Source organism: Lepisma saccharinum, chromosome 27 (assembly GCF_977018435.1).
Source record: "Lepisma saccharinum chromosome 27, izLepSacc3.1, whole genome shotgun sequence".
Lineage (NCBI taxonomy): Eukaryota > Metazoa > Arthropoda > Insecta > Zygentoma > Lepismatidae > Lepisma > Lepisma saccharinum.
Window position 1 is genome coordinate 5,809,775 of NC_139255.1, and position 12,772 is coordinate 5,822,546.

The 12,772-nt window shown below is 36.6% G+C and overlaps 1 protein-coding gene across 1 annotated transcript in view; it reads right to left on the minus strand.

Annotated features, from left to right (window-relative positions):
• LOC145980133 (protein EFR3 homolog B-like) overlaps nt 1–12,772 on the minus strand; it is a 99,728-nt gene that overhangs the window by 20,219 nt on the left and 66,737 nt on the right. The window contains exons 10-12 of the mRNA XM_083113186.1: nt 7,553–7,839; nt 5,274–5,446; nt 2,980–3,208 (exon numbers count right to left, since the gene is read on the minus strand). Of these exons, the coding sequence (XP_082969312.1) occupies nt 2,980–3,208; nt 5,274–5,446; nt 7,553–7,839 (689 nt within the window). The remainder of the gene's footprint in view (nt 1–2,979; nt 3,209–5,273; nt 5,447–7,552; nt 7,840–12,772) is intronic.

The following is a 12,772-nucleotide window of genomic DNA, read 5'->3' on the forward strand; positions in this document are numbered from 1 at the left end:
CTTGAGACACCTCCATAATATGGTTTTTGAATGCATCAACGGTGTCTTCCGCCGACGAAAATCATTGTCCACGCAATTTATTCTTGATATTCGGGAACAAGAAGAAGTCATTGGGTGCCAAATCAGGACTGTACAGCGGATGACCCATCAATTCGATTTTTTGACTGTTCATAAAGTCGGTTGTTAGACGAGATGTGTGACAGCTGGCATTGTCTTGATGAAGAATGATCCGACAGCGTTTGTTTGTTTTCCATATTTGACCGAAGACCTCTGGCAAACAAATTGTTGTGTACCATTCAGAGTTGACCGTTCTACGTTCCTCTAAAGGCACAGTTGCCACATGACCAGTGTTCCCGAAAAAACAGGCGACCATTTGTTTCGATGTGCTTCGAGTGCGAACAACTTTTGTTGGATTGGGTTCACCTTGAAACACCCATACAGTCGACTGCTGTTTATGTTCCGGTTCATATGCATATATCCATGATTCGTCACCTGTTGCAATCTTATATACGTCTTTTGAAGCACCACGATTGTATTTATTGAGCATTTGTTTGCAGCAATTGACACGAGCATCTTTTTGAGTTTTTGTCAAATTGTGTGGGATCCAACGAGAACATACCTTTCTCACAGCTAAATGATCATGTAATATTTTATATATGCTGGTGGAACTAATGCCTATCGTTGCCTCAATCTCACAGTATGTCACGTGACGATCTTGCAGTATTAGGTTTTGCACAGCATCAATGTTTTCTTGAACAACAACTGATTTTGGACGACCTTCGCGAATCTCGTCGGTGAGCGAATGGTAGCCACGATTAAATTCGTTATACCAGCGTTTCACAGTGGCAAAGGATGGGGCTTCATCGCCAAATGTGGAAGTAAGTTGATCGATGCACTCTTGTCTTGATAATCCACGTCGAAAATCATTGCATGAAAATGTTCACAAGTTAATTCCATTTTATTGTTGTCGCGCAATCTCCAAGGCAACATAAACAACACAAATGAAACTATTGACAAAACATTTGAAGTACGTTATGGTCAATAATGCCAGACGATTCCGTGCAAACGTCAAATCGTGCCTAACTTCAATCAGTGTTGCCAAGGCTCAAAATATAAATAGTGACCCTCGTTTCGTCATTGCCTTGTAATCAAGGGGTCCCGGGTTCGATACCCGGTGGAGGCACAAGTGGTTCGGATATCACTTTAAACTGTAGGTCCAGTCCCGATTAGCCTTACTGTGCATAAAGTGGACTTAAAACACCAACTCAAACCAAACCAGTAGTATCAGCCAGTACCAGGTGGTCACAATGAAAGTTGCCCTACCCAGAGCCTCTGGAGCCAGATTAAAACAACAGATTGCACTGAAACTTGGCAGAGGCTGTGGATACCATGGAAAAGTGAAACTGACGAAATAAAAATAGTTCAAAATTCAATCACTTACCTGTCACCAGAGTGCTAGTTTGCTGAAGTTGTTCTCTGAAAGTAGATTATCGTATGAATCGAATTCTCCACAGGCTTTGAATATGAGGTATCAAGGAACTTTGACTGAATACATTCTAGTCTATGAATTAAGTCTATTTAAGTGAGATTCCAGATGCATATTCTAGTTTTGACCATACGAGGGAATAGTAAAGTACTTTCACTGGTTCTATTTTCGTGAAGTCGTGGCTTGACCGGATTATAAAACCTACATTTCTATAAGCGTTTTTAGTAACAAATTTAATATGCTTATTAAATTTCTTCTTAGAGTCGAAGGTCACTCCGAGGTTCACTGTGCACCAGGTTTCAGTGCCACATTTGCACCTGGTGGTGAAAGTTTGAACTTTTTCCCTCAGCATTTGCTTCCTCATAGCCTGCATCAAGTTTCAGCACAATCTGTTGCTTCAAACAGACTCCAAAGGCCTCCAAGTACGGAAAATTTAATTGTGGCCACCTGATACTTATATCAGGCTCAGTCAATAAGTAACGAGGCAGAGAATATTTCACAGTACTTACGTACGGAACCTCAGAAGTATTGGCCACCACTGTTTAGGCATTTATCCCATTGTGACACCAGTCGCAAAATGGCTGCTCGTAAAACTCCTTTGGCTGCTGTTGGAACCAATTGAGCGCATACTCCTTGACGTCATCGTTCGATTGAAACCGTTGTCCCTGCAGTGCTATTTTGAGCTCGCCGAAGAAGTGAAAGTAACATGGAGACAGATCTGGACTATAGGGGGGTTGCTCAGGACTTCTCACTTGGATTTTTTCAGACATTCTTTTGTTGCATTGCCTGTATGTGGTTTAGCATTGTTGTGCAATAGAACAACACCAGGAGAAAGGCGACGAGACGTTTTGATTTGATTGCCTTTCTGAGCTTTGTTAACGTTTCACAATACCCCTGGGCACTGACCATAGCTCCATGCTCCAGAAAGTCGACAAGGAGCGGTCCCTTGCGGTCGAAGAAGAACAAAAGCATGACCTTTGCTGGACTAGTGTGGAGGGTCTTGAACATTTTTTGGTGGAGGGGAATCTGCTAGCTTCCACTGACGATTTTGCCATTTTGACTCGGGCTCAAAGTGGTGGCACCAACTTTCGTCGCTGGTAACAATTGCCGAGAGGAAATCGTCCCCACCATCGTTGTAACGCTACAGCGATTGAAGAGACATGTCCATGCGACAGGCCTCTTGTTACGGGCTCAACTGGTGATGGACCCATTGGGAATGACTGAACACGGCCGCTGCTCGGTTAGCAGCCTTTGTGCATACCTTGCCAGACACATGACACCATCTAGCGGGAAAACGTGCGTGAACCATTTTCGCCACACCTACACCTCCATTTCGGACCCATCGACCCATTTCCAACTACCATAGTTTTGGTGTAATATCCTCTGCTTTGTTATTTCTTGACTGAGCCTAATACATTAACATTGGTACCAACTCAGCCTAAATAAAAATTATCTATTATTTAATCAGTCCAGTCAATACAAATTAGCCTTACCTGAACATTTAGAATAAGATGTAGTAGATTTACAATATTCTCTTTTGTGTGCACTTCAATAAGAAATACTGCTGCTGTTGTAAAAGTTGCTATAATATTATCTTTGGTGTTTGTACTAAACATAAAATTTCTCTGCAAAATTTCGCAAATCTTATTTCCATAGAGATGTAGAAATTCCTTATCTTTTATTGGTATTTTTGTTGATGTCATGATGTCATCGTATTGCAGTCTGGAAAGAAAAAAATATAACCTTGTTATACATATGATATTCAATTATTTGAATGATTTTAATCATATTCAGGAGAATACAAAGCCGTCTTTGAATAAAAGTTTTCAAACATATTAGGTGGAATGTTAAATACGATTTATGACATTTACAATAGAGATGGATCTTTTGAACTTTTTAACATGAGAAGTTTCATTTCACTAAGTGTTTTATTAATCTTCAACAAATACTGTCTTTTTCTTTCTCATTTTAACATATTGACTAACATGTTATGAATATTACATAGTAGGGATGGGGCAGATTAATCTGTACTCTATATATTGGCTGATACCGATAAACATATTGGTGTATCAGTTTATATGTAATATTACCCATTATTTTACCAATCTGATATATCTATAAATATCTTATAATTTAGTGCAAAATTCTACCATTTTGTTTTAATTTTTATGGAAAATCTCCATGCCGTACTTTTGAAAAAAGTAAATGTCTAAATATGCAACTTTGCACTGCAGTCACCTGGAAGCAAACATTGATTAAGGAGGTCAATGAACCATTTGGAATTTTATATCGGATCGCTAGAATATCGGTAAATTTTGTATCAGTACTTTATTGGTAGCGACCAGAATTTCATATCAGCCCATCCCTATTACATAACATACAATTTACCACATGAGAATTTGAAATGCTTGCTGATAATCTTATATAATCTTTGATTCTACATCAGGTTTAAATGAGGCATACGAGGGTCACTATTTATTAATGAGCCTAACAATGAAAAAACAGGAATTTGGCATTGAAAACTGCTTTATTGTTTTTCGAAGTATTCTCCTTTATGGTCAATACACTTTTGCATTCGTTCGAACCATTTGTCAAAGCAGTTTTTCCAATCTTCTTGAGACACCTCCATAATATGGTTTTTGAACGCATCAACGGCGTCTTCCACCGACGAAAATCGTTGTCCACGCAATTTATTCTTGACATTCGGGAACAAGAAGAAGTCATTGGGTGCCAAATCAGGACTGTACGGCAGATGACCCATCAATTCGATTTTTTGACTGTTCATAAAGTCGGTTGTTAGACGAGATGTGTGACAGCTGGCATTGTCTTGATGAAGAATGATCCGACGGCGTTTGTTTGTTTTCCGTATTTGACCGAAGACGTCTGGAAAACAAATTGTTGTGTACTATTCAGAGTTGACCGTTCTACGTTCCTCTAAAGGCACAGTTGCCACATGACCAGTTTTCCCGAAAAAACAGACGACCATTTGTTTCGATGTGCTTCGAGCGCGAACAACTTTTGTTGGATTGGGTTCATCTTGAAACACCCATACAGTCGACTGCTGTTTACGTTCTGGCTCATATGCATATATCCATGATTCGTCATCTGTTACAATCTTATATACGTCTTTTGAAGCACCACGATTGTATTTATTGAGCATTTGTTTGCACCAATTGACGCGAGCGTCTTTTTGAGTTTTTGTCAAATTGTGTGGGATCCAACGAGAACATACCTTTCTCACAGCTAAATGATCATGTAATATTTTATGTATGCTGGTGGAACTAATGCCTATGGTTGCCTCAATCTCACAGTATGTCACATGACGATTTTGCAGTATTAAGTTTTGCACAGCATCAATGTTTTCTTGAACAAAAACTGATTTTGGACGACCTAAGCGAATCTCGTCGGTGAGCGAATGGCGGCCACAATTAAATTCGTTATACCAGCATTTCACAGTGGCAAAGGATGGGGCTTCATCGCCAAATGTGGAAGTAAGTTGATCGATGCACTCTTGTCTTGATAATCCACGTCGAAAATCGTAAAAAATCATCGCACGAAAATGTTCACGAGTTAATTCCATTTTATTGTTGTCGCGCAATCTCCAAGGCAACATAAACAACACAAATGAAGCTATTGACAAAACTTTTGAAGTACGTTATGGTCAATAATGCCAGACGATTCCGTGCGAACGTCAAATCACGCCTAACTTCAATCAGTGTTGCCAAGGCTCAAAATATAAATAGTGACCTTCGTACTACCATGAGTGCTAAATGTCATGTTCCTGTACCTTAGGATAGATAAATCATCCTTATTGTATTTTCTATCCAATAGCTGATACATTATGCACTGTACCATTAGTCTAATTTGAGGATCTTCAGAACTTGATAACTGTGACAGCTGCTTTACAACTGATGCCGTGAAAATATCTCGTAAGTCATTTGTTGTAAATGATTCGGTTACCTGAAAGAAAGCATCTTTTTATTACATTAATATCTTTATAATATTTTTTGTATAGCCTTTATAGTATAGTAACAATCTTAACCATGATAATAGATTCTACTTATTAAACACAAAAACATAATAATTATTGTTTTTTATTATTTCTACTGAGGGTGGCTACTCTAGGACCATAATAAAATTCAAGTATAATTCCCGGTTTTCAAGGCAAACTTTTAAAAAATTCAAGGGTACAAGCAGATGCTTTCTCCATTTCAACCGTAGTATGTATTACCGCTTCTCACATGCAAACACAAATATATTAACAACATAAAGTCTGTGTGATTCCAATGTATCCAAATATTCAAATTTAATTCAATTAAACAAGATATATATTGAAAATATTTAATTCAAGGTGCGAAGTTTACATTTGGCATTTCATATACTGATATTTGAAATACATCTACAAACACATGTCACAAATATTCAGTGGCTCAACCACCAGGGGGGCATTGCTCCCCCACCCCAACATTCGACGGAAGTCAATTCTAGGGGGCAAACATCGACGGCAAAGGACACCTGCAGGGGGGGTGGGCACAGAGGAGAATTGTCCCCTTCAATTTCAAAGTTTATGCAAATTAATATACGTTTCGTAAAATTTTCTTGCTCGCTTCACTCACATGGCCTGCTTTTCTCAGTTTCATCAAGTTCAGAGCAGTAGCTAGGTGGCGGCGCCAGTGAGCTATGGGCGTCGAATGATCTAAATGAAAGAAAAGTTGTGAAAGAGAAAATGTCTTTGCATTCCATAATGTTATTTGCAGTCTATTAGGTGCAAATAGGGTGGGGGGGATGCAAGCATTGACGGCCAAGGGCACCTGCAGGGGGGCACAGAGGAGCAATTGCCTCCTTTGATTTAAAATTTTATGCAAATTAAAATACATTTCGTAAAATTTTATTGCTCGCTTCGCTTGCAGAACCTGCTTTTCTGTTTCGTCAAGTTCAGAGCCATAGCTAGGAGGCAGCAGGAGTCAGCCATTAATGCCGAGCGATGTAAATGAAAAAAGTTGTAGAAGAGAGAATGCCATGGCGACCAGTGAAATTATTTGTGCTCTATTAAATCAATATTGTTTTCAATTGCAAAAATTGGATCTAAAATTTTTCTTGCTCACTTCGCTCAGAATATTATTATTTTCTGTAATGTAATGTATTTAAATAATATGTCTTGTATATATGTATTGAATAAACTTTGAATATGTGCACAATTTAGTGTTAGCGTGTTGCATATGAATTTTCTTATTTTATGTCGCTCCATGTTGCATATGTGTATATGAAAGTTATGCATGTTATATGTACAAAAATATTTATCCTCGAAATGCATTTCTCATTCATTTTCTGCCATTCAAAAATACAGTTTGTGTGCTTGTTTTCCATCATTAGCTAATGTGAAATTGACTGTGTGAAAAAATATTTCAAATTGTTTGACCAAACAAATGCTTTAGCACAGACTTCTACCCCCTTTTTGCATAATTTATGAGGATAATAACATCTTTAATACTACTACTACTACTACCACTAGTAATAATAATAATAATGCCATTATTGTTGTTAATATGTTTATCCTGGTACTTGCCCCCCAGACAAAAATTTGTGGTTGTGCCTCTGCAAACGTTATGGGATATACTAATCTACAAAAAATTGTGAATTGTACAAGAATTTCAATCTCAAATTACCTAATCAACTTCAAGATATTTTGCAATAATCTTCCGTTTGTCAGATAGATTGTTCTGCAAAGGTAAACATATTGAGAAAATTCTATTATATTTTTCTCCGAAGCTTTCTTTTCCTTCCTCAATAAAAATAAAAGCTAAGCTATGAAAAATATGCCACAGGGCATTTATAAATATGTATAAATTCAATGGGATTTGGATTAATAAAAGTTACAATTTTTCACGTCTACGGAGAAAAATTCATGCAGAATTCCTGAAATTCAAGGAATTCCCATGAGTATTCACCCTGCTACTATCCCAGTTTTATCCAACAAACATTTCTAGCGATACCCATGGTAGTCATAGAAACTTTTAATAGATAAGTCTGTCTGAAGTAGAAGTCTTCAAGATGCGCAAACTTTACCTTGCAAAGTATTTTCAATGTTTTTCTCTGCATTTCCGTGCTGATTGATTTCTTTATCGCCACTTGTTGCACCATGCTCGGCGTTGATCTTCTTAGAAGCAACTTAATGCATCCCAACTTATCAAAATCATTCAACCTGCCGGCAAACCTCGTAACAGCATGTACCAGGTTTCTTTGGAACATTTCGATGCTTATTCGCCAGTTTTCATCACCAAATCTAGCTGAACTTACAGCAACTTGTTGAATCAAAGAGATTATAGCATTTACTGTCTCGATATTTAACAAACCTAGAAAGAGATAAAGAATGTTTTGAATTGGTTTATTTTACTTCACATTTTTCTGCTGCTATTGTCTAGTAGTGAAGATGAGGATGATGAAGATGATTTGATGAAATTGATGAAAGGACACTCACAAAGAAAATCCATGCCTAGCAATAGCAATAATAGCATGCCAAGAGGAAACAGGAAGTAGGTGATGCACCACTGAACAGTTGTAACAGGGAGCTTAGGGTCGTAGAAGACCTCTGCATCATGGTGCAAGGTCACCTGACTTGAATCCACATATACGCGTATTTTACATCTGGGAATATCTCAAATCACTTATTTAGAAGACATGTAATTAGTAGAGGCATACACATTTAGTTTTTGACAAAAACACGAAATGTGAAATAACGCATTGTAATGTTAATTTTTCATGTTTCTGAAAGATGTGAGATGCATTTATCTACCCTATTTTGTCACGAAATGATGCAAAATGAACTGCAAAATGCGAAAAAACTCTTAAACGCAAAATTTTGAATTTATTTACCGATTCGACACTTTCTGAAGTTTGAATTATCCTGTGAGTTATGCAATTCATGAAAAATTGATTAATTCTGCTGTAAATATTTGATAAGCAAAAATGGACTCCTTTATACAGGAATAAACTTAATACTCTGGTAACTACATAACTGTGCTATTAGATGGGGTACGTTTATTTTGTGTAATAAGTGCAGTTTTTAAATCAAATTTAGGATTACAGTCACAATTTTGAAACCAAAATGTCATTTTCTATATACTGCTTTTATCCAAATTTTCATAGCTATAACACCAAAATTTTATTTTATTTACCACTTTTGAACCTGAAATTCACTGTTTTTGTACTGAAATTTTGCTGTTTTTATTTACCAAAAATATGTGCCTCTAGTAATTAGTTGCCAGGATTGCCACCGCCCGTGATGTAATTTGCAACATAGCAGGGATATTTGCAGCAGAATCTCTTTGGTGCTGTCATGCTTGTACTGATGTTGGTGGCCATTATTTTGAACAACTGTTTTGAGGTACCTAATTGTATTCTGTTAACTCTTGTTTGCCAATTCTATGACACTAGTTTCCAAATGTACAGGCATGTAACTCATACATGCAAATCAATGTCAATAAATGTAGAGCTTCACACATTTCAGCCCATATCTCATTTATGCATTTTTATTTACAGTATTGGGAATGTTCCTAAAATATGTATTAAAAATTTGTGCTACATCAAGGGGATTGGTTATTTTCTCTCCATCAGACATTATTTCTATTTTTTCATTCATGTTATTTTTTTTTCTTACCAGTTTCATCATTAACAATTTCCCATAGTTTCTTTGATTTATTTGCAGATTTGCTTATTTTATCTGCAATGGCTAATTTCTTCGCATTGTTTATTACTAGAGCTCGGAAGCTGAGAAAAAAACCTTTTTTTTTTCCTAGTGTCCGAAGACAAGGCCCAACATAATATATGTTCATTTTGGGTCATTGTAAGCCAGAAAAAGGTGGGTTTTATTTGTCCTTCTTTTCCTTTTTTGGCGTTCTTTGGCTTATTGGTCCTTTTTTAACCTTTTTTAGATCCTAACAGCTTTCTTTTTTTGCAACTTCACCTTCTTTCCACTAGGTTTTTACTGCCCATTCTCAATTCGCATCATCATCAGTTCATCACCTCTTAAACATCCTTTCTGCAGTAAAGAAATAAAAAAAGAAAGAAAGAAATATATTTGAACCATTCCTGAAACGAGACAAAAAATTTTTTGGACGATTGAATCAGGTACGGTACAAGGTTCTTTAACCGTAACTTGTCTGTAAGGTCGCACTGTAAGTGGACACTTTCTCTTGTTTTGAAGCTTTCAGCATGGTGTATAGGCCTACGACCAGACAGCACATGCCTGCAAAGATCTCAAGTCATATAAGGAGGTGCCGTGCATATTCATTAAATATGTAATTAAAACTGAAGTTATTAATTACTTTGGATCACATTTACACGTCCTTTTTTCTGTTTTTAGGTCCTTTTTTTTGATATTTCTAGGTCTTTTTATAGGTATTTTTTTGACAATTTATAGGTCTTCAACTTCCGAGCCCTCTTTATTACCTTCCTGAGGATATTTACATATTTATTGTAGTGGTCTTTAAGTATGGGATTCTTGTCTTTCTGGATTTCTTTATATAATTTTATTTTTGTTTCACAGGATTTATTTATCCCCTTTAGTTATTCAGGAAGTTGAGTTGCTTTGATTAAGGGGTTGTTTGTATGTTTTGTATGGAAATGCTACTTCAAAATGATAATTTATTGTCTTTGTGAATAGGCTTACTTTTGTATTTAAATTTTCCTCCGTGAGCACATCAGTCCAGTTTTCTTTCTTTAAGAAATATACAAAGTTTCCTATATTTTCCTTGGTGAATTTTATTTTTCTACAATAATGATATGTTTTACAATTTTTTGTTTTATATTCTCTGGTATATCTGGAAACTTATGAAAACTGCTTGATGATCGGACAAGTCTAAAGGTAAAATATTTGTGGAGCGTTCAAAAAAATCTTGATTAATTATTACTTGATCAATACATTTTTTACTTGTTGGCGTTATCCTTGCTGGTGAATTTATTGTTGTAATCAAATTATGGGAGGTTAGAATTTTATTTAATTCATTTGTTTCTGGACTGTGTTTTAAGAAAGTTATGTTTATATCGCCCGTTGCTATAATGGGTCGTTTTTTATGTAATAAAATGGACAACATTGTTTCTAATTTTTCAAAAATTGTGCCTAGATGTCCATCTGGTGTTCGGTATAAGCAAACTACTGTTAACTTCATTGTGCTGTAATTTTAAATTCACTACTGTGTGTCAAATCATTATTAAAATAGTATAATTCTATCTATTTTGAGGAACAAGATGTATGCAATACAGATTTTTTCTGTCATGAAGTGGTGACCTAATGAATCTAAAAGTTTCATTCTTAAATAAATTACATTTGCCGCTTTATTAGTGAACACTTTGATACTGAAATACTACAGTAGACACTATAGTTTTACTACCAAATTTGAAAAAATCGTCTAAAATAGCATTTCATTGACTAATGACTACAAAGTGTGGTATAAGTTATGACAAAATCTGCAGCTATTTCAGTTTTAATTTTATGTGGATTAGCGTACACTTCCTGTATAAATGTTACTTTCTGGTCAAGCATGTAACATTTTCTCTTTCCGTTGTCAATGGCCGATCAGTAGCAACTGAAAACTGTTTTTCTGTGACATGATTGTAGCTTGGTTACGTACAAATCAACTGTATTTTATGAAAATTAGTATGTAAAACACCGAATTACGTATAAATGCATTACATACAAATAAGATTTAATTTACACGTTTTGAAATTATATTTTGCCGGGACCTACAGTAATTTATGTATAAAACAGAATTAAGCAGAACTGAGTTACATGTAAAGCAGTCTCAACTGTATTTCCTGTTTCCATTTTTCATGCTTTTACTGAATCATTCTGTGTATTTATTTATAAATTAATATTCATAAATGCCAATAACAGAATAGTAGAATTATTCATCACATGACAGGAAATATCATCATCATCCTCCTCCTTTGCTGTTTCCTGCCTCTCCCTGGATTGGCAAAGAAGTCAAGCCTCTCCATTTTTCCTGGTCTTCCACCACTACTCTCTTTCCATGATGTTCCAATCTTGTCCTCTTCTCCTAACACTCTCCGCTATCTGCTCTTTCCACGGACATCTTGGTCTCCCCCTTGGCCTTATTCCCACTCCTTGTGTATTGTAAGCTCTTACTGGTAGTCTTTCTGCATCCATCCCCTTCATGTGTTCGAACCATCTCATCTGTAACTGATCTATCCTGTCCTGAAGCTTCACCATACCCACTGTCTGTCGGATCTCCTCATTCCTTATTCTATCCCTTCTAGTCTTCCCCAATATACTCCTTAAAAATTTCATCTCCACTGCCTGCATCTTTCTTTTGTCTCTCTCTGTCATTGTCCAAGTCTCTGCTCCATACATAATTATCGGCCCATAGTATGTGTTATATATTACCTTCTTGCATTTCATAGGTACGTCCCTGTTCCATATTAATCTTCGAACGCTTTGATATAGTCCACCACCCATTTGTCCTCTTCTGTTTACCTCCTCATCTATTCTTCCACTTCTCTCAATTATGCTTCCTAGATATTTGAAGCTCTCCACTATTCTCAACTGTTCCGTGTCCATCTTTATTTTTGGTTCATTTCTGGCTCTGTTCCTCGTTATTATTAGCACCTCACTCTTTTCTGCACTGAATTTCATTCCCGCTCTTCTGATTTCCTCATTCCAACTATCAAGCTGTATCTGTACTTCTTCTTCGCTGTTTCCCCATATTAATAAGTTATCAGCAAACAACAGGGCCTTCATCTCTTCCTCTCCTGTCTTCTTCCTCACCTCTTCATTAATTGCATCCACTGTAATTATGAAGAGCAGTGGGGAAAGAGCACTTCCCTGTTTTAGTCCATTACTTATACTGAAGCACTCTGCTCTTCCCACTGGTGTCTTCACACAGCTCTGGTTGGCCTTGTATGTGCTCTGCACTCTACACACTATCTCTTCCTCGACTCCTTTCTCTCTTAGAGCCTTCCAAATCTTTGTTCTGTCCATGCTATCATATGCCTTTTCTATATCTAGGAATACCATAATCAAATCATTTCCAGCATTTGTCTTATGGTGAATACCAGATCTACTGTTGATCTGTTCTAAATCCTCTCCCTCATGTTTAGCTCTGTTACTTCCCTTATTCTTTTCTCTAATATTTTCTCATACACCTTTGCTGAGTGGCACATTAGTGTTATTCCTCTGTAGTTTTTATATTCCTTTCTGTCCCCCTTCTTGAATATGGGAACTATTAGTCCCTTTGTCCAATCTCTTGACACTTCTCCCTCCTGCCACAT